The 22,568-nt window shown below is 43.5% G+C and overlaps 1 protein-coding gene across 4 annotated transcripts; it reads right to left on the bottom strand.

The window, feature by feature from the left end:
• Positions 1-402: 402 nt before the first annotated feature.
• C13H1orf116 (chromosome 13 C1orf116 homolog) lies at positions 403-19,969 on the bottom strand. 4 transcript variants are annotated; one of them, XM_033918612.1, is made up of 4 exons: positions 19,857-19,969; positions 8,912-9,087; positions 8,120-8,417; positions 403-3,460 (listed from the first exon to the last, which is right to left on the bottom strand). In XM_033918612.1, exons 2-4 carry the CDS (start codon positions 9,011-9,013, stop codon positions 1,692-1,694), a joined length of 2,169 nt encoding a protein of 722 aa, XP_033774503.1. In that variant the 5' UTR covers positions 9,014-9,087; positions 19,857-19,969; the 3' UTR covers positions 403-1,691. The 4 variants fall into 4 exon arrangements, with proteins under 4 accessions (XP_033774503.1, XP_033774504.1, XP_033774501.1 ...); XM_033918613.1 differs by having other exon boundaries at positions 8,912-9,082; positions 19,857-19,900; XM_033918610.1 differs by lacking the exon at positions 19,857-19,969 and adding an exon at positions 19,620-19,850.
• Positions 19,970-22,568: the final 2,599 nt, after the last annotated feature.

A 22,568-nucleotide genomic window follows, 5' to 3' on the forward strand; every position in this document is an offset into this window, starting at 1 on the left:
TTCAGAAAACGTCTACAAACTCAACTGTTCCTAAAGTATCTAGACAACTGACCCCTCTTCTTCTTTCTCCTCCATAGTGATTCCTCTGTCCTATTAATCACTTTCTCCTCAACAACGCATTTCCGATCCTATTAACTCTCTTTTTTCTCCCCTCTTAAGTTCAATCAATTTGTACCTCGCTTAATCTTTTGTAAACCGCATAGAACTTAACGGTATTGCGGTATATAAACTGTTGTTATTATTATTATTGTTTGCTCTATTTAATTATCTATATTATTGAAATTAAATATGTACTTTTTCTATTAATTATGGGGAGGAGGGGGGAGAAAATGATTGTTTTTTGAATTATTTGTATATTTAAAGTGCGTTCTGTGTAGTGTTTATGTTTAAATTCATTGTATGGCACTGTTAACATTTGAAAATTAATAAAGATTTATAAAAAACAAACAAACAAAAAAAACTTATTTTTTTCTGAGGTCTTCCAAAATGTGGCCCTGCAAAGGGGTTTGAGTTTGAGACTACTGCTCAAATGCAACTATACATCAGAAAGACGGGTCAGCAAAAGCCAGAAGAAACTGGCCCACAATGCACAAGGAAAAAGCAAAGCAGACAAAACGAGATCTTGTGTTTCAAAACCCAACCCAGCACATACACAATAAAAGGACATTCTTGTAACTAAATTTTTTTTAAAAATGTGTATTTATGCATATACACACAAAAAAAGTAGGGAAGGATCAACTTGGGGGAAAAAGAACCACTTGGCCAGTGTAACTATTAAGCTTCTCATAGTGCTCAAGAATTTACAGCCATGAACTGTCGCTTGTGACATTTGCAGTGATAAGTGTAGCCATCATTATTCGTTTGACAACTTTGCACAAAGGGAAATCTTAATTCAAAGGCACAGGTAGGATTCTGCTCTCATATAGTTTTTCCGGCACCAGCATCCTACCTGTGCGAGCCTCACTAAAGAGGAATCTTTCCGAAATATGCCGCTGGGTGATTGAAAGCGCCAGCACAAACGGGCTTCAAAAACCAGAACGGCAACTTCATCGATGGCAGGTTCAAAAGTCAGAGAAAATAAGCTACGTGCTTGGAAAGGTTGCCTGTGATGCAAGCTATAATTAACGGAAAAATAAAATTAAAACCTTGTGCTCTCCACACCTGCCACAGTCCATATAAATACATTTTTTACAACATTCATAAAGTAGAACACATATATTTCAACACTACTGCTCAAGACACCTCACACCATTTGCACATTTAAAGAAAGTCTCAAATAAAATCCATGTTAAAAAGAAAAACACACACACACACACACACACACACACACACAAAGGCAGTACAAACATCTCAGCCTGAGAAAAGAGAAAACCTTTTGCTTCAGAGCAGACTGAAGTTTGCGTCACAGCATCGACATGTGGTTTTGGTCTTCACTGGCTCATCCCTTTGCCTTTCCTAGGTCCCAACGTGCACCTCAGCACCAGAAGAGGTGGACACAGGGCCTAAAGATTTCTGCTGAACTATCAGGAGCTGAATTCACAAGCTTGGTGATCATCTTCATGGAGGAAGAGTCAGAGGAGGAGGCAGCAGAAGAGTCCTGGACTGCCAAGGTTAGTGTCTCAAACATTCATTGTCCAACAAATTAAGCACTATATTTTAGACCGTGGAGAAACAAACATGAGACCGGGCAATTACTTCAGTAGACCAAGCTTGATGAGTGCCTCTCTCCTGTGCTCTTCATTGCTAGAGCCTTTGGGGGTGATTTTCACACTGACCCCTGGCCTTGATGGCTTCGACAGATTCTGCAATGGGAACGATCGCCTGTTCTCATTCTTTTCTGGCTCAGCCATCGCCTGGTCAGGGCTTTGAAGATTGCTGAAGTCTTTTCCTGTCCCTAGGGAAGCCGGACGTGGTCGGCTATTTCGGAGGAAGCTGGAGGAAAACTTACTGGATATTGCATTTTTGAATACAGAACCACTACTTTTCTGACTCTGGTCACTGTTGTCCACATAGCTACTCAGACCTATGCCTGAACGCTCCAAGGTGTTAGATTTAAAGCTGAAATGCCTAAGGCCAGGCAAGGAACCCTCAGGGAGGCGAAGTCCTGCCCCAGGCTCAGCATAACTGCTTCTTTTATCAGCAGTTTCTGCTTTGCCATCTCTGGTCATCTCCTCCTTCAGCTTAGAAACTTCTCTTGGTTTGGGGAAGCCAGAAGATTGAACAGGGCTGGTGCTTAAAATCTGTGTCTTCTCTTGTGGCGCCACAGGATTGGTAATTACTCTCTTATCTGTGCTCATATCCTTTCCACCATGCTTGACTAAATTTTCCATATTAGCCTTGGGAACAACAATCTCTTTTGACTTCGGGCTAACCAATGATTTTTCTGGATTAGTACTTAGCACATGGACTTCTTCATGCAATCCAACATTTTGAATGGTTCCAGGTTGAGCATTTTTTGGAGACCTCTCATTGGTTGTGTTCTCCATACTAGTTTTGGGCATAGTAAACTCGCCTGACTTTAGGAAGCCAGGAGACTTCAAAGGACTTGTACTCAATACTTCTGGCTTTGCCTTTAGCCCAAGCTTCATGAGAGCCTCTTGCCTTGCTTTTCCCTGTTCTCTGGAGTCAAAAGGCTTCACATGAAAAGCATCTATATTTCTGCTCAAGGAAGATGTTCTTGTCCTTGGTTCAGACTCTGCACTTGAGTTGAGCAAGCTACCATCACTTCTTTTAAGGATAATATTAGGGGGCAGTTTCCTTGGCTTGGGAGCTATGGGAGGTCCTTGTTTAAAATGTAGGTCTGCAGCCTTTGCTGTTGAAAGATTAAGACATTCTTGCGATTCAAATTTCTCTCGATAACCATGTGGTGTTTCTTGGATGACTTTCTGCACATCTGAACTCTTCTCACATTGCACATTTTGTGGTTGCTGAAGACCTGGGACATCTTGCTTGTTTTGCTCTGAAATCACTTCTGAGCCTGGAGAAAACTGTTGTAAAGGAACCAACTCTTCCATTTTCTCAAGCTTCTCACATCCTCCCTTTACCACTGTGTCATCAACTTCAATTACTTTTGAGTCTTCAGATGTCACTTCAGTAAGGTTTGTCTTAACAGGTGCTTGATCTAAAGCCAGATTTTCATCTCGGAAAGGCTCAGGGGGTGGGATGTGTAGCAAATTTTGAAGTGATCCTTTTCTTTGCCTGTCCTCGAGAGGCCATTCTGATAGAGTACCTCTTGACCCTTCATTACAAGCTGTGGATACATCTATGCAAGAGGCTGCAATGTTCCGTGAAACACTTAGGGTGCTTTCTTCTCTTGGTGCCAGGACATTCCTGGGAAGGCTTCGAAATCCCGAATTGGGAATCAGCACTGGGCCAGCATTCAGAAGATCTGGTTTGGGTGCATTGCTTTTTGCTTCAGCTACTTGTTGGCCAAGACTTTTAGGTAATGTATCACAGGGACCTACAAGGGACACAAAAATAAAATAAAATACATGAGCTACATAATTGTGTTAAAATGTCTACAAGTAAATCAGGAGAAGTCAAATTAGCAACTCAACGTAACTGTTGTGCCTACTGTGAACTGTGACTGAGTATCACTGGCTATGCATCTACTTTCAAAATAGAGCCCAACCAAAAACAGATCTTTGGTTTCTGCTGAAACCAAAAATCAGCAACCAAAAAATTGGCCACTCAGTTTTGGTAGAAACCAAAGCCAACCTCCCCCCCCCCCACCAGCCAGCCTCCCATCCCCACAAAAAACAGCCCTTTCCCAGACTCATCCCTCAGTCTCAGTCCCTTCCTAGGCTACATTGTTCAAGTCAAAATGGCTTTCATGACTTCCAGCGGTAGACTTGCAAGACTGCCATTGGAGGTCTCGAGCCATTTTGAGACTGGAACCAGTATGGGCAGAAGCAGCCGAGATCACTAAAGTCCAGGAAGCCATTTTGGAATGGAGAAGGCCATGCACCCACTACCCACCAACAAAATAGGCAGGACACATTTTTGGCTGAAACCAGAATAAGGCCAAGCACAAATTTCAGGCTGATTCGATCGTCCTCCACTCCCAAGCAAATGTGTGCCAATCAAGCTTTGTTTAAGTAGAAGTTCTGTGCAGCCTTTTTTTATTTTCTAAGTTTAGACAATAAAATAAAAGCAAATTTAAAATTGACTGGAAGAGTCCACCGCATAAGTTACCAGACTACTCTGAAGGCAAGAGTTTGGTCCAAGTTGGTTACAAAGAGATGGGATTGGCCGAGTTCAAACACAATGCACAGTTGACGCTCATCTATCATTTAATGTTCATACTGACCTTTTGGTTAAAAAATGTTTTTCAATTCTATGCAAGCAACGTACCATCAAAAAATATTTTGACTCAACATCTTTTAGGATTTTGGTTCAGTCATCAATCTCGTCTACATTGAACTACTGTAATATTGTTTACCTAGGTTCTTACAAAAAGACCTTTAGTAGACTAAGAATAATACAGAACACAGCAGTTGGCCTTAAAAAACATGATCACGTAAGCCCTTATTACCTAAAGCTTCACTGGTTACCATTCGAGGCTAGAATTCTGTTCCAATTTGGTTGTATCTGTTTGAAAGTTTTATTGGCTTGTCTCCAACCTACCCCTCTTCCCACTTTGAATTCTATAATTCTAAGAAAGATACACGAAGATCATGTTGATTTTCATTTCCTTCAGCAAAAGCATGCTGTAACAAGAGATTTGGGGGGAAACCCTGGCATTTCAGGCTGGTACAATGAATTCTTATTAGAATGTTCTTATCCCTCAAATCCAATCTTATTACATATTTCGAAAACTCTTTAAAACTTATTTGTTTGAAAAATTTCTATCTTAACTGTATTTTTTATCTTGTATGTTATATCTGACCATGATTCTTATTTATTGTACTCTTACTTTTTTACATATTTAGAACTGCTTGAGATTAATTAATTAATTTTGATTCTAATTTTGAATTAATTTGTATTTCTAGGAGAAGCCATTTGGCTATTACTGTAATTCGCTTTATGTCCAGCTTTTTTCTTATTGTAAACCGCCTCGAACTGATGGTTTGGCAGGGGGGCAGTCCACCCATCCTCCTCTCCACCTCCCCCACTACCATGCACATGCCCCCCCTTCCCTCATACCTCTTTAATATTCGTAGTGTGAGCAGTAAACCCAACCTGTTGCTCACGCCAATGTCAGCTCTTCCTGCAACATCACTTCCTGGACCCAAGCCTAGGAAGTGATGTCAAAGAGCCAATGCTGGTGCAAGCGGCTAGTTGGCGTTGCTGCTTACGCTTGGAACGTTAAAGAGATACAGAGGAAGGGAAGGGGTGCGGTGAAGGTAGGGGTGGGGAAACTCTTGCCCTCACAACTGCTTCCCACCATCCATTATCGCTAAAATGATTTATCCTAGTCTCAAGAACTAGAAAGCCTGGCATTCACTGATGCTTACAACTGATCTGTTGAGTTTTAGCGTTCAATAAATTTATTAGGATACGTGAAATAAGACTTAACTTTTTCCTATCATAATAAATTTTACATTACGCTGGTTCCAATCATAATTAATTATTTTAGCAAAGTTTTGTATTATTTACCGTTATCATTTACGGCTATTGTAAACATAATGTAAATAAGTCATAAGTCTGTAAATTGAAATAGTTTGTGTTCCTGGCTCTTTATTAGTCCATACAGACTGTTTATCCACTGTCTTATGTCATTTTTGGAATGTCCCGTCAGCCGGGACACACGATAGGAAAAGGTTAATCCTGGTTTTAGGATTGTTTCAGTGCAATAGAGGAGGATAATTAATGTGGAGTCATCTATGAATTTCGTCACCTTTCTCTAAAGAAGTTTCAGCAGTTTACAGTCCATAAACTTAAGCGAACTTAGTGGTGGTGCAACGAAAAACACAGGTTTCAAATTTTGGGAAATTTTGTATAACTGGAAAACGGGCTAAAAATAGTTTACTGCGGATCAGTTACTTATACATATTTCAATACTGTTACACCTGGATTCTTTATATGGCATGGATCGAAGATGCACACAACTTAACGAGACAATGAACATTTAATTGGTGTTAATCAATGAAGTTTGTTGGCAATGATCTGGATTTGCACATGCTTATTTCGTAACCCTGGCCATCCAAATGCCATGGCACGCACTCCAAAAGGGGGCCTGGCATGAGAGGGCCATTCTGAGAAAAAGTGGCGCAATGTAATGGGATAAGGGGTTTCTCCACCCAACTTGGATGCTAAGAATTGCCACACTAACAACTGATCCACGCAAAAATGCAAATTCATGAAGGTAATTAATCTATATTAAGGTTCAAAACAAATGCAAGGAAGTTTTTTTTCACCCAAAGGGTCGTGGACACTTGGAATGCGCTACCGGAGGAAGTGATCAGGCAGAGTACAGTACAGGGATTCAAACAGGGATTGGACGGATTCCTGAGGGATAAAGGGATCGTGGGATACTGAGAGAGGTGCTGGGATGTAATACAAGTATAGAAGACTAATCAGGTAATAAGTATGGAAACCCAACCAAGTCGTGAATGTGCAAGACCGGAGGATTAGGACTTCGATGGGAAGATAGGACTTCAATGGGAAACCAAGGTGGCAAGGGGGCCCCTTCTGGTTATTCAGACAGGTCGTGACCTGTTTGGGCTGCCGCGAGAGCGGACTGCTGGGCAGGATGGACCTATGGTCTGACCCGGCGGAGGCACTGCTTATGTTCTTATATGAAGGAATGTGTCTCGGAACACCACTTCAGGGATCTCAAGAGTTTTCACCCCAGTTTTTAGTGGTAATGGTTATCTTTCATCGACCAGACCTTCTTTTTTTACTCTCTGTTCTTACATATTCAATTTAAGGATTCATTCATAATTATTCTAGCTTCTTTTTGAACTTTTCAAAATCAACTAACTGTTAATAATTTAGCATAATCCACCAAGTTGATGGCGAAATAAGTAAAAACTTTTGTGGTTTCCAATACCAGTATTTTGTGTAAAGCACAGTGCCGTAAAGTTTAATAATATAACTATGGCATTTTCCAACACATAATGAGTGCTGGTCTCCCGACAAAAAATAAAAATTTTGCAGAATATAAAATAAAAATCGATTAGAAAAAGAAAAAATAATTCAAAAAAAATATAGCTAAATTATTAACAGTTAATTGATATTGAAAAGTTCAAAAAGAAGCTAGAATAATTATGAATGAATCCTTAAATTGAATATGTAAGAACAGAGAGTAAAAAAAGAAGGTCTGGTCGATGAAAGATAACCATTACCACTAAAAACTGGGGTGAAAACTCATGTGATCCCTGAAGTGGTGTTTTCAGACACATTCCTTCATATAGATTAATTACCTTCATGAATTTGCATTTTGTGTGGATCAGTTGCTAAGAATTGCACCCAAGTTTCAGCAGGTGGAAGGTTCAGTGCCCAGAGTTGGCCCCAGAAATTGGTGCCACAGACTATTCTGCATAGAGCATGCACAGTGGCCTAGTAAGGGGGGGGGATATGTGTGTGAGGGGGGGCAGTCCACCCCAGGTGCCATGTTGGTATTGTGCTGGTACCCTTCCTCCTCTCCACACCCCATTCCCATGTATCTCTGTTCATCACCGCGAGCAACAACTTCAATATGTTCCTTGCAACCGCGTCAGCTCTCCCGCTGATGTCACTTCTGGATGCCGCGCATATGAAGTGACATCAGAGGGTGAGCTGCCAGGGTTGCAAGGAGCACACTTAAATTGTTACTCACGGCGGTGAATTAGAAGGGTGGGTGCATGTGCGGCGGGGGGAGAGCAAGGAAGGAGTGGGGGGCAGAGATGAGAGAAGGAGGGGTGCCTCTCACCCTCACTACGCCACTGGGCATGCTTCCTTTACAGAAATCACACTTGACATTAAAATCTAGGCATTGTGAAATAGCAGCACTATTTATAGAGTCCATTCCTTAATGTGTACCAACTTCAGTGGGATGAAGGAGGGAGGAGGAAGGGAGGAAAAGTATGGACTATCCCCTCAAACTTGCTGTTCTTCTATTCCCTTAATACCACCAGCCTTGACCAAGATCATTTCTTCAGGATGCAGATAACAGAGTAGTGGAATTTATACTCACTCTTTGGAAGGGTTGGCTTCACGTAGGATGTCTCGTGCTCCTTTGGAAGGGTTGGCTTCACGTAGGATATCTCGTGCTCCTTTGGAAGGGTTGGCTTCACGTAGGAGGTCTCGTGCTCCTTTGGAAGAGTTGGTTTCACGTAGGAAGTCTCGTGCTCCTTTGAGGCCTCATCCACACGCTCCGATTCATCAGTGGACACTCTGCTGTCTACCTCGACATCTAGAGAGTCAATAGTTTCCTCCAGGAACATCAAGCACTCCCTTTCTTCTGCCGACAGGTGATCATAGCATTCATCACTCTGCAGTAACAAGAGGATGCTTAACTGAAGCTACCAAACATCTGCATTTTGGATAAATGGGTCTTAGACCACAACCCTGAGCTTCTAATGCAAAAGTTATACTATCCAACATGCACATGTTGATAAGTAATTAAATGGTTAAGAAGCAATGTCTCCAAATGCAGCCATGACCACTTCAGAATTACTGGGGGCAAAAAATGGCCAGTGCACGCCACAGAGAACAGAATTAGAAGTGGGCTTTTAATATGTTATTACCAGGGCTGCCCTATTCCGGTCAACATGCATGACAGAGATTTACATACCAAGAAGGCAGTGCAGGCAAATTTCTCTCATGCATATTCATTGTGGATATCCTGAAAACCTGGCCTGCCTGTAGATCTCGAGGACCAGAATTGGGCAGCCCTGTATTAGATAATTAACGCATTAGAATTTTTTTTTGTAAAGCAGACAACATTGTTAATGCATTTTATTCCACTACCAGAACTTGCACGTACAAAGGCAGAGTGGTTCGAGGTGATGCTGACCACACTATCGCAGCTGCCCGAGCTCATGGATTCCATTCCACAATTTCCTGTCCAAAGCTCGCTCTCAGGCATCACACAGAATAGAGCCCTGGGGGATGGAGGGCTAACAGTCTCTCGCAACGAAGCTTCCAACAGTTCCTTCTGACCTATGTGAAATTGGAATATTATTGAAATACAGAAACAAACAGTGAACATGCTAACACACCATCACCAATACAGATGTTGGCCTTTGAACCCGGAGGCTAATGGATGAATCTTTGCCAGTAATCAAAAAGAAGAGGCAAACACGTGGCCTATTAGTTGTACTCAAGCCAGAACAAGGCTTCAGTTAAGTTTAAGTTTATTAGGATTTTATAAACCGCCTATCAAGGTTTTCTAAGCGGTTTTACAATCAGGTGCTCAAGCATTTTCCCTATCTGTCCCGGTGGGCTCAAAATCTATCTAACGTACCTGGGGCTATGAAGGATTAAGTGACTTGCCCAGGGTCACAAGGAGCAGTGCGGGGTTTGAACCCACAACCCCAGGGTGCTGAGGCTGTTGCTTCAACCACTGCGCCACACAGTGGTGCCTACTCTACCAGCCCAAACAGGTCACCACAACAACTGGAAGTAAAAAGGGGTTTCAAATTGAGAGAATGACCATCTTTATTGCAGCTCCCTTCCAATCCTTCACCTAACCAGCTAACTTCCTTAGAAGGTAAAACAAATTTGAGTTTTTCAATAAAAAACTAGGAGGAAACAAAAATGGAAGGATTATTATTACTGATTTTTTTTAGTTGCTCCTTAAGAATTCCTATTATATAATAAACATTCAAAGGTGGAAGTGTTATCTGTCCCCGTGGATAACTGCGGGAAACCATCCGGTGTCATTCTTTAGTGTCTATCTCACCCTCAGTCCTTCTACACCAGCATTCTTCAATGCAAGGCTTGAGGGTCAGTGGCTGGGCCCACTCAGACACTGATTCTTATGTGAGCCAAGTATAGGATAATGAAGCCATTGTGACATCACTGATGAGGTGGGCTCTTAGGCATTGGTAGATTGAGGCATTATGACATCACAATATCTGCTCTGGATACCAGAGACTGTCATTCTTTAGTGTCTATCTCACCCTCAGTCCTTCTACACCAACATTCTTCAATGCAAGGCTTGAGGGTCAGTGGCTGGGCCCACTCAGACACTGATTCTTATGTGAGCCAAGTATAGGATAATGAAGCCATTGTGACATCACTGATGAGGTGGGCTCTTAGGCATTGGTAGATTGAGGCATTATGACATCACAATATCTGCTCTGGATACCAGAGACTGTCATTCTTTAGTGTCTATCTCACCCTCAGTCCTTCTACACCAACATTCTTCAATGCAAGGCTTGAGGGTCAGTGGCTGGGCCCACTCAGACACTGATTCTTATGTGAGCCAAGTATAGGATAATGAAGCCATTGTGACATCACTGATGAGGTGGGCTCTTAGGCATTGGTAGATTGAGGCATTATGACATCACAATATCTGCTCTGGATACCAGAGACTGTCATTCTTTAGTGTCTATCTCACCCTCAGTCCTTCTACACCAGCATTCTTCAATGCAAGGCTTGAGGGTCAATGGCTGGGCCCACTCAGACTCTGATTCTTAAGTGAACCAAGTATAGGACAGTGAAGCCATTGTGACATCACTGATGAGGTGGGCTCTTAGGCATTGGTGGAATGAGGCATTGTGACATCACAATATCTGCTCTGGATACCAGAGACTGTCATTCTTTAGTGTCTATCTCACCCTCAGTCCTTCTACACCAACATTCTTCAATGCAAGGCTTGAGGGTCAGTGGCTGGGCCCACTCAGACTCTGATTCTTCCTCTATCCTTAAAGAATGATATGGGGATGGTTTCCCGCAGGGACTGGGATGGTGCCAATTTCTGTCACCATGTCATTCTCTGTAATATACCATAATTCAACCAAAAGTCTTCTGCATCCCTGGTCAGCTGGAGCTAGAGAGATGTCACGGAGAAAGAGTTCACACCCCTTCAAGGGAAAAGAGCAGTATGAAGTTGTGTCATTTGTTAATATATAGTGAAATATATGGTTAATGAATAAAACCACAGCAAAAATATATGACAATATTGAGGCAAAATTTCAAAGTATTAGACACACACAGTTTCATAAGTTATTATGGTACTTTGTGTGTGTCTAAGTAAGCCCCAAAATTAGTCTAATAAAAGGTTGACTAGCTTTCAAGAACTAAAAACCTCTTTCCCAGGCCAAAAAAATTAAATGCTAGAATGAGTGAATTTTATAAACATTCCAAAAATAGTCAGAAATGGAAAAATTGGGGGGGGGGGGAGGGGGAGAAGATTGGAGGGAGAGAGAGATGGGTATTAGAAAGTAACAGGCAGTACAAATTTATTTTTATAGAGAAATACCTGGTGCAGCTGAACGTAAAACCCACCTTGAGCTATTACGGAAAAATGTGGAAGCTACATTTAAACAAATACATTTCTAACGCATTAATGTTTAAAGATCTGGCTTTCCTTCTCTCAGTTTCATAGTAACTTCCTGGATCATTTATCCTGATTATTGCTTAAGGATGACAATCGTGTCTGGATTTACCACAGCACGGGCGCGGCAAGGAGCCTGGCTGTCTGACTCAGGACTCTTGCTTCAATGACCAAGTTGGGTCTGTTCAACAGAGGACGATCCAAGTCGTTATGAATTATTTATGTGGGTTAGGCTCACACTTTTTCAGCAGTGGCTTAAGTCGAGTTATAGCAGAACATTAGGTATTTCCCTGTCCCCAGGGGACCTGCAATCTGAGGGGTTCTTTTATTAAGGTGGATTTAGCAGGTGCACCTTAGTAAGAGAAGTCTAAATTTATACTGAGACAATGGAGGGTTATCCCTTGTCCAAAATCACAGACACCAGCACTGGAATTCAAACCCAGCACCAGTGGTATAGTAAGGGGGAGCATGGGGGGTGGTACACCCCAAGTTCCATCTTTGTGGGGTGCCGGCACCTGTCCTCATTCCTGACATACACACCCCCCAGCCACGTGCATGAACCCTTCCCTTGTACTTCTAATTCTCCCAGCGTGAGAGAAGCGTCACAAACTTGCTGCCCGCATTGGAATTGACTCTCTCCGACGTCACTTCCTGGGAAATGATGTCAAGGGAGAGCAGATACGACTCAGGCAGAACGTCTGCGATGCTGCTCGCACCAGGAAAATTAAAGAGGTACGGGGGGAAGGGAAGGGGGCACACGCACGGCAGGGGGGGGAACAGGAAGGAATACCACCGCCCTGGGTGCCACTCATCCTCACTATGGCCCTGCCCCCCTGGATATCAAGCCTAGTGCTCTAACCATTAGGCTACTCATCATTCAAGATCCCACACTGGTTCATCTTGACCTGTCTGACAATTCTGTCTAACCTTTTAATTGACAGATGGTGAAACGGCTGCTTTACGTAACTGTCATTGAGAAAGACTTGGGGGAAGCCACTGTTTGCCTTGGATCGGTAGCATGGAATGTTGCTACTCCTTGGGGTCCCCCCTTGAGGGCTTTCAGGATTTCCCCAATGATTATGCATGGAAAGCAGTGCATGCACATAGATCTCATGCATATTCATTGGGGAAATCCTAAAAACCCGACTGGATTCGGTCCTCAAGGAGGGACTTTGGGGACCCCTGCCTTGGGGTTTGGCCAGGTACTAGGGACCTGGAATGGCCACCGTGAGAACGGGCTACTGGTCTGACCCAGTAAGGCTATTCTGAGGTTCTTAACAGTGCCAAGTAAAAGGCATTTGTAGATGCAGATCTCCCTTAAGAGCCATAGAAGACACATGTTGCTTCTGAGCAATAAAGCCAAATAAAGGCTACTATTTACATAGCAGCTACTCTAAAACAATGTGCTATTGCCATACAACAACTCCAAGTCCCTTTCCTAAAGAGCTTACAATCTGCATGAGTTGCCTACAGCAATAGCAAATTTTGGATTTAGCTCTCGTTATTTCAGTAAAGTTCAGGGTGAGTTAAATTCATGTCCAGAAGGTAATTCCTGATCCCTAGAAGTTTTATAATCTACGTTTGTACCTGAGGGAAGGGAGGGTGGCAGGACTTGCCCAAACCCACAATGAACAGTAGCGAGATTTAAGCTCTGGCTTTGCTGGTTTTTCAGCTCACTGCTCCTACCATTAAGCTACTTGCCCAAGGCCACAGCTTATATCACCGGCAGAATCAGGATTGTAACCCTAACTTCATGGTTCCCACCCTGCTTTAAGAAAATTTTAGTGCCACAGGGCCTGTGCTCAACGTTTGGCCTCCAGTAACAGAGTCTTTGTGTAACAGTGAAATTGGAAGCATGAACTCACAAGGACCTTCAGAAAATATTTGTTTGCAGAAAAGGACGTCACAGCAATGATCCTTTGGGTGCCATAGTAATAGCCAGTAATCGGAGCTGCGGTGATTCAGTGACAGGATGGAAGTTTTAAGCCTAGTTTTTCCTGGGATCTGGACCCTGAACCGATTCCAGGTAGTCCACAGCACCTGCCCCACCTCTTCTCTTTGCCACCCTATAAATGTCCTCTTTCTTATTGTTGTGGCTCAGTGCGAGTCTACCATTCCAAAAGACAGGATGTTAGGAGAATCCTCGAGCAAATCAAGTAAGAAACTGTTAGATTTGGAGCACTGTTCAGTGACAAAAAATTTCTCGCAAAAGAAGAAAAAAGCCAAGGGAAATCCATAAACACATGACTGCAGTTTATGGTGAACCTACCCCATTATTCTACAAAGTAAAATTTTGGAGTACGCATTTAAGTGGGGTAGAGTCCATTGAAGATTGCCCTCACACTGGACAACCTGTGGAAGCAACTTCCATGGAAATGTGCAAGAAAATAGAGGATTTAAAGTTTGTCAGATAGACGAATTAAGGTTTCCCGAATAGTTGACGAAATGGGCATTTCGGCAGGTACAGTTTGGAAAATAATTCATGAAAACTTGGGCATATCCGAGTTTAGTGCAAGATGGGTTCCAAGACTGCTGACGCCATGTCAGAAGGCCACGAGGCTCTAGTGTTGTCAAGAGAACTTGGAGATGCTCCGTGAAGGCCAAGTGAATTTTTTTCATCGTTTGGCGAGGTGGGTCTGGAGATGAGACTTGACTATCAGAGATCCCGAGTCCATAATCAAGTCAATGCAGTGGAATCACAAGTCAAGACAGAAAAATCTGCAGGCAAAGTTATGGCAACGGTCTTCTGGGATGATGAAGGACTTTCTCTTCAGTTGTGGTCGTCTTCCGTGGCATAAACTGCAGAAGCAAGTTACACCAACACAATGATCGCTTTGCAGGAGTCAATCAAGGAGAAAAGACGAGGAAAACTCACAGCAGGCGTGCTGCTTCTTCACGACAATGCGCCAGTGCACATGTCGCAACAATCACAGGCTGCCGCTGAACAACCACCCTACAGTCCTGACCCAATTCCCTCAGATTATTTCCCGTTCCAAGTTTTGTAGAATCTCTCCGTTTCCATTGGTTTTCGAGTGATGAAGATGTCAAGGAAACCATTACGTCCTTGTTTGACGGTCAAACGGAAGAATTCTTTTCAAAGAGGTTAAAGTCATTGTAGGAAAAGTAGATGGAGCTATCAGGGGGACTATATTGAAAAATAAAAGCAAACATTTTTTTTAAAACTCTTTTCTTTCCCACTGAGGTAGATAAATTATTGAACACCCTTCATACCTGCCACTCTATGTGAGATACCGCCCCTCCCTCCCCCTTTCTAAGTGACACCCAGAGGAGTCTACCACCTGTAAGCTTACTGAAGTGTGAAAGTTATTTTAAATTTTACTTCCAGTTAAAATGCTTTAATTCCATCCTCATGCCACATAGAGAACTTCTGTATTTATCCCATGTCCGACTTTGCCCACTGTTTTCTACCCCACCACTACCTGTGGTGCCGGGCATTCACCAGCCTTTCCATTAAAAGGATTTCCTGAGATTATTTGCAGCTTCATTGAATGTCCTCTAGTTCTACAGCCTCCATTTTGAGAAAAAAAAATTGTTTTGATCCCCACTATCTAGAACAGTGGTTCTCAACCTTGTCTTGGTGGACCACCAGGCCAATCGGGTTTTCACGATAGCCCTAATGAATATGCATGGAGCCCCTAAATTCAATCACTGCCTTATCGTGTGCATAATTCTCTCCTCAATCGTTTGGGGGATGTCGCCATCCCTCCTATTGGAGGGCCTTGATATGGTGGCTCTGACTGTAACACACATACACACTTCCACTCCTTATTCTTTCTTTCATGGCATATCTGGGGGGGTGGGAGGGGGGTCCGGGAGGGCAGGGGATTTGTGGTTCCGGGGAGGGGTTTAATTGGGGCTCATATGATTCATTGGGCAGGGGAGCGTTTTTGGCTTATTGGTCGTTGTCACCCTGTAGGCGGAGGGTCCCTTCCTTATTGGGCTTGCTAGAGCATTAGTTCTTCTTGCTGAATACTTCTGGTTCATTGTATCTATTGTTTGACCTCACCTGTCCCTCTTGGGGCTATGGGGGGGAGGGGGTAGTTGTGTTGTGTTACTTTTTTTTCCTCGCTGTATCCCCACACTTGTACTTTTGAACTATTGTATTGTTCTGCCTTCTTGTGTTCTAGTTGGACAACTTGACGCTGCGCTTAAACTCCATCCCGGCATTTTGCCGATGGCGACTGGACTTATTTACTGGATTCTCTTTTGACTTGCATCAATAAAAAATTGTTTGGTCCTGCATACACTAACCTCAGTTCACAGTAGCGTGCCATCATATTAAATCCCTATTTCGCTATGGGATAAGTTTCTAAATTACCCCCTTGGTGAAAAGTTCCTGCAAACAGTAACTTTACTTTAAGTCAGAAGCATACAAGCAAAATTCTGGAATCTTTTGGGCCATTCGGTTTGAGAGACGCTGCCCTAATATCTCAACCTCTAGGAATCAGTTTAAAGGCATTTTGTTTGTTGAAAATTATGTAAGCTTTTTATTGTAACCGGTCTAGGTGTTAGGTGGGTAAGAAATTTTTTAAATAAATAAATGCCATTTTTTCACTGCCTGCTTTCTTTCAATGAAGTGAAAGAACTGCCCAGGATTTTCTTCGTAGCCTGGACTGACCATGCCATTTCCAATACAACAATCACAAGACGAGTGACTGATACCTCAGAGCCCTGAAGCCGCATAATCTCCTGGGTTTCTATTTAAATCCAACAGGCAGCCTGAGTCAGAGGTGAACAGTTTCATTGCAACGTCAATCCTACAGAACAGCATGTTTCCAAAGACAGCCAGAGCTCGTATTTGTTATATCATCACAATGGTTTCATAAGAGCTTGTGTTACCGCCCATCTAGACAGAAATAGCTAGCCACGATAAGGTGGGATTATAAAACAGGGAACATTAAAATGCATCTTGCATCTTTCAATATTATATTCTCTACATTGGTTTTGAAAGAGAGGCACACATTTGAAGCCATGTCCATTTATGCTTTTTTAAGGCGCTCTCCTGAGCTGCCAGCGCTCATCCTTCTCATAAATCCTTGAAATAGACACTGTACTGACCATGATCGAATCCTGTTACAAAGACTACGAGACACTCAAAGTTACAGGGAAATACTTTAAAAACCAATAGGAGGAATTTTTTTTTCACTACGAGAATAGTTAAGCTCTGGAACGCGTTGCCAGAGGTTGTGGTAAGAGCGGCTAGCGTAGCTGGTTTTAAGAAAGGTTTGGACAAGTTCCTGGAAGAAAAGTCCATCGTCTGTTATTGAGAAAGACACGGGGGAAACCACTGGTTGCCCTGGATCGGTAGCATGGAATGTTGCTACTCTTTGGGGTTCTGGAATCTTATTACTCAGAGATTCCGGAATCTTGCTACTCTTTGGGGTTCCGGACTCTTACTACTCAGAGATTCCGGAATGTTGCTACTCTTTGGGATTCTGGAATTTTGCTACGCCTTGAGTTTTGGTCAGGTACTAGGGACATGGATTGGCCACCGTGAGAATGTGCTACTGGGCTTGATGGACCATTGGTCTGACCCAGTGGGGCTATTCTTAGGTTCTGTGGAAGTTGCCTCCCAGATCTGCTCGAAATCAGAATGAATAGGCATAAACTAGCAGATTCCAAACCTTTCCAATGTTAAGATAAGGATCTTATCTGTCAACCACCTGATGGAAACATTCCCTCCCTTCCTCCAACCAGTAAAGCAAAAATGTTATGCTCTTAAAGAATCCCAGAAACGGGACTGTTAGAACCCATGAAATTATTCTAGCTAGAACTAAAGGTCATCTGTCATTGTGAAATATTTACACACCGTGTGGCCCAAAATTCCTACCACTTTCTCTCTCCCTCTATCATCTATAGATAAACTATGCCAGGCAGAGATTCCATCCAAGTTCAGCATATCAAAGGGGAGTTACATGGGCATTTTGTTTCTATTTCAGTTAATAGAACATAAGGCATTAAAAAAAATAAACCATTAAAAGGCAGTTTATCTTTACCGGCAGCGGGCATATGAAAATCCTCCAAGCAGAAGCTCTAGTGCCAAAGGACAGTGCCTCTCTCCCCACAGCTACTCTGAAGGGTTAACAGACCCGGCTGGCAAATGCCTTAGTGGTTAATAGTTAAACCTCATCAGCCCCTCCCCTCCACCACTGGAAAGTAGAACAACTTGCAAATATTATCGTTGGCAGGGTTTGATTCTTATCGTCCTTGTTGAAATTTGCCTGATATAAGCAGCTCTACGGTATGGATAACGTCAACAGGACTCGCATTAGCAAGTCAGGAAAAGGTGAAAGACACACCTCGTCCCTCTAGAATCCTACTAAATGCTGACCATATTTAATGGTTAGAGAATTTTATTGTACATCGCGTTAAATCCTTGTTGAAATTTGCGGGATATAAGAAAATTTATGGCATAGTAAAGGGGGTGGGGAAGAAAGGGGAAAGCTAAAATAATGGGGATTAAAGTCATATAAAAGCCAGCAGCTTTTTACAAATTATTCATCCATGGCCAGGCCAAGAATATCCAACATCCTAGGAGAACCTTTAGTTTGTGCTTTGCATCTCTCCCCCTTTAAGCTCAAAACCCTCGCCACTCATATCCAGTGTCCGACTGTCCTTCCCTACTCCCCAAAACCATAGCATGCTCAGTCTCCCTGCCTTGTCTTTTCTAGGGTAGCACCAATGGCAGTCAGCGTGGCATGGAAGACATTGCAGCTGGTGAGAGGCCAGGAGCATCCACTCATGCTCAAGCCCTGCCCTCGCTGAACTTCCGTTGCAGAAGGGCCAGGACCCCCGGCAGAACTTGAGCATGTGCGGACGCTCCTGGCCCCTCACCAGCTGTGATGTCTTCCATAGCCACGCTGACTGCCACATCGGTACCACCCCCAGGGGACTTGGGAGTCCACCTACTGTTCAGACTGGCACTGTATGTAGGATGACCAGGCTACCCATTCCAGAAGGGAGACTTTTTGGCCAGTCCTGGTTTTTAAGTTTACATGCCATGTGGTCCATGGTTTTATCCATTCACATCAGTGCTGTATGTTCCAGGACTGGCCAAAAAGTCTCCCTTCTGGAATGCAGAATCTGGTCACCCTGACTGTATGGGTCACATTTACGAAAATTATTGCAACAGACCAAGTTTGTCATGATACCTCGGTACCGTTTTAAGATCTATTTTCTTCCAGTGACATGTTTGTCATCTTCTTATGGGGGACAACACAAAATAAATTTAACAAGAGCATGCTGCATGCTCTGTGGGAGATGACAGTTGCTTTAAAGCCGTGGTCCTTAACCCTGTTCTGGGGGACCCCCAGCTAGTTGGGTTTCCAGGATATGCCTAATGAATATGCATGACACCGAGACTTATCAAAAAAAAATTTCAATAGCTGTACTCAAAAATTAAATTAAGTATTCAAACAAAGAAGCTAATTACATTCTTATTGCAAAGTGCTTCATCATTTATTAAATAATTTTATTAAATCCTCCATTTATAAATACTATTGAATAAATCATTTAATCTACACACCAATCACAACTAAACAGAGCCCCCCCCCGAAACCATTCATTCAACCATTAAAATAGTCAATCAAAGGAACCATAACCTGTCCTGGGGGACCCCCAGCCAGTCGGGTTTTCAGGATATGCAGATTTGCATGCCTGTCACCTCTATTATATGCAAATTTGCCTCATTCATATTCATTAGGGATATCCTGAAAACCCGACTGGCTGGGGGTCCCCCAGGCCAGGTTTATGAACCACTGCTTTAAGATTTCTTCCAACAGAGAAAAAAAAATCCACCTCTAGGCAAGCAATGGACTGGATTTAGAAAAAAAAAAGAGGATTCTCCCTGCCCTGCTGCCCACTAATACCAGTCTAACAATTCTATTTAATTGGAAAGAGTTTCTAAACCCTTCTAACTCGTTCAATCTCCCACTCCAGCATTTTCTAAACACACGTCAAGAACTTTTCTAAAACCCAGGGACCCTAGCTGTCTGTGACCTTGTGACCCTGGGCAAGTCACTTAATCCTCCAGTGCCCAGCACTTCGAATGGCACAAAAAGGTGGTAGACAAACCACCTTCCTCAGTTTGGATTTACATTTGACAGAGCAGGAGAGCAGCAGCCACCCCTGGCATTTGGCAACCCAAGAGCTGAAAGAACAGCTGAAGTACCTCAGTTCTCGGAGGAATAATTCATCAGCGGCTGAACTGTCTGGGGAGGAAAAACAGCTGCTGCTTCTCCCCCGACACTGACTGATTTACCAGCCCCCAAACCTTTGAGCTGTTTTGCTTTCAAATCCAACATTCTCCAAATTCTGGGACGCGTGAAAGTACTGGAAGGGATCCGGATTGACTCTGAGCTTCTCAAGGCTGCCGATCCTCTTTCCCTTTCGTCCTGCTGGAACCTACCTGCGAGCGGAGCCGGAGAGGGCGCAAAGTAGCGCGGCTCTGCCTTCACCTGCACAGGTACAAGCGCGCAGCGCACCGCCCCTCGCGTTGCCCTTTTTGGCAGGGGAGGCGGAGCTGAGCTACAGCCAATGGGAGGCCTGCTCGCCTCAGTGTTGGTCCTGCCCACATTCATTCATTCTTCTTTAAGGGAGCCCAGAAGGGTTTCCATTCAGGTACTCGAGCATTTCCCCCAGTCACTGGGTTATGAATTTACACCCCAGGAACAATGAGATTATGTAAAGATCGTACGTCATTTACGAAATGATTGAAAAACACAACATTTGAAGATGCCTTTCTCTAACTCAGTGGGCTTTGCTTTATCCAGACCAGGGGTCTCCAAAGTCCCTCCTCCAGGGCCGAATCCAGTCAGGTTTTCGGGATTTCCCCAATGACTATGCATGAGATCTATTAGCATACAATGAAAGCAACGCATGCAAATAGATCTCATGCATATTCATTGAGGAAATCCTGAAAACCCGACTGGATTGCGGCCCTCGAGGAGGGACTTTCACACCCCTGATCTAGACCAAGGGTCTCCAAAGTCCCTCCTCCAGGGCCAAATCCAGTCAGGTTTTCGGGATTTCCCCAATGACTATGCATGAGATCTATGTGCATGCACTGCTTTCAATGCATAGTCATTGGGGAAATCCCGAAAACCTGACTGGATTTGGCCCTCGAGGAGGGACTTTGGAGACCCTTGATCTAGACCAGGGGTGTCCAACCTGTGGCCTGAGGGCCGCATGCGGCCCCGTGAAGTATTTTGTGTGACCCCGGTCTAGGGCGATGCAGTGCTTTCCTCTGCTGCCCCCGGGTGTTTACCATCTTGCCGGCTCCCTCCTCTGTCTTGCTGCAGCGTTTGCGCGCAGAAACATTTTTTTCGGCCAATGCGGCCCAGGGAAGCCAAAAGGTTGGACACCCCTGCTAGAGTTCAGGAAATTTGGGTACTAAGGAATCTTGGAAAGATTAACACACACACACCCCTCCCTCCTTTTAATAAGGTGCGCTAAGGCTTTAACACGTGGAACAGTTCGTGCTACATTGCCACGCGTGCTAGACCTTAACGTCAGCATTGAGCTGGCGTTAGTTCTAGAAGCATGGTAATTTCCTGCGTGCGCTAAAAACGCTAGCGCACCGTAGTAAAAGAAGCCCTAAACCTCGATAGCGATTAGCGCACTGAGCCGCGCTGCTCCTGACACTCATAGGAACATTTCATGATGTTTTGTCTGGGCTTCCAATTTGTGTATGTGTGTTGTTTGGACACCGCTAAGATTCAAGCGGTTTATAAATTTTGAAAAGAAATAACTAAGTACATGCAGGGGTCATGCTCCTTAGTTCAGAAAAGGGGTTTGTTTTTGTTTTAAAGCTGCCAAAATTTTACTGACTGCCTAAATATGTTTTTACTGCCATCTTTATCGTTGTCATTTTGTCCACATGAGAGATTTACTGTCCCGAGATTTAATGATAGTAATAATAATCATAATTTTCTGTTTTGTATACCGCAGTGCTTTAACAGTTCAAAGTAGTTCACAGCCACAGAAGAATGCAAGAACACAGTGAAGTTGCATCAAACATGTTCTGATACCATTGGGATTATGTAATTAAACAAATTTATCAAATAAGTAAGCTTGATAAGAGAAAGCATTCAGAATCAAATCACTTTGAATGGGAAGGGGTAAAACGCGGACCTGACGGACCTCGCGGATCTAAACCCGCCCGTCCTTAAAAATCTGAGGTCCGTGCCGCTTGTAAAGTTTCTGGCTCTGACAGACCTCGGTGACAATTTAGCGCTGACGGATCCGTCTCAGCATAGGGAGGGAAAAGTATTAGGATCCGTCAGCGCTAAAATGTCACCGAGGTCTGTCGGAGCCAGAGACTAGTGCTGGAGCGGCTCTAAAGCGAATCCTTTAAACTGGTTTCCTGCAGCCCCAGTAAATCGTCTCTGACAGACCTCGATGACATTGTAGCGCTAACGGATCCTAATACTTTTCCCTCCCTATGCTGAGACGGATCCGTCAGCGCTAAATTGTCACCAAGGTCTGTCAGAGCCAGAAACTTAACTACAAGCGGCACAGACCTCAGATTTTTAAGGACGTGCGGGTTTAGATCCGCGAGGTCCGTCAGGTCCGCGTTTTACCACTTCCCCACTTGAACTTTTATTCCATTTTCCTGCTTGAAAAGATAATGTCCAATCAAGGAATCTCTTGTAAATACAGCTTTTCAAAGTTGGAAAAGAAGAAGAGGATTCTAGGTGTACGGAGCAAGACCGAGCAGTGTTTACCCTCTCTCCATCCCATTTGCCACCCCCTTATGTGTTATCCATGATTCCCAGGTACCGCAGAGATGCCAAGTTACCCAGTTCCAGGCTGAAGATTGTGGGCAGTCCTGGATTTCTGACCATCCACTCTGATGCATTATGGGACCTGCAACCCTGATTTCAATAGGCAAAATCAGGATCTGCAAATCCGGGACTGGTTAAAAAGTCTGCAGCCTGGAGCCGGGTAACTTGGCATCTCTGGTACTGCAGCTTCATACAGCTTGTGCCCACCACAGCAGCTGAATCCCTAGGATGTTTGAACTGAAATGAAATTATTCATATCTATTGTGTGGGTTGTTTTTATTGTAATCCACATAGGTTTTAAGCAGAATAGACATTTTTTAAGTACAGTATATAAA

Source organism: Geotrypetes seraphini, chromosome 13, assembly GCF_902459505.1.
Source record: "Geotrypetes seraphini chromosome 13, aGeoSer1.1, whole genome shotgun sequence".
Taxonomy (NCBI): Eukaryota; Metazoa; Chordata; class Amphibia; order Gymnophiona; family Dermophiidae; genus Geotrypetes; species Geotrypetes seraphini.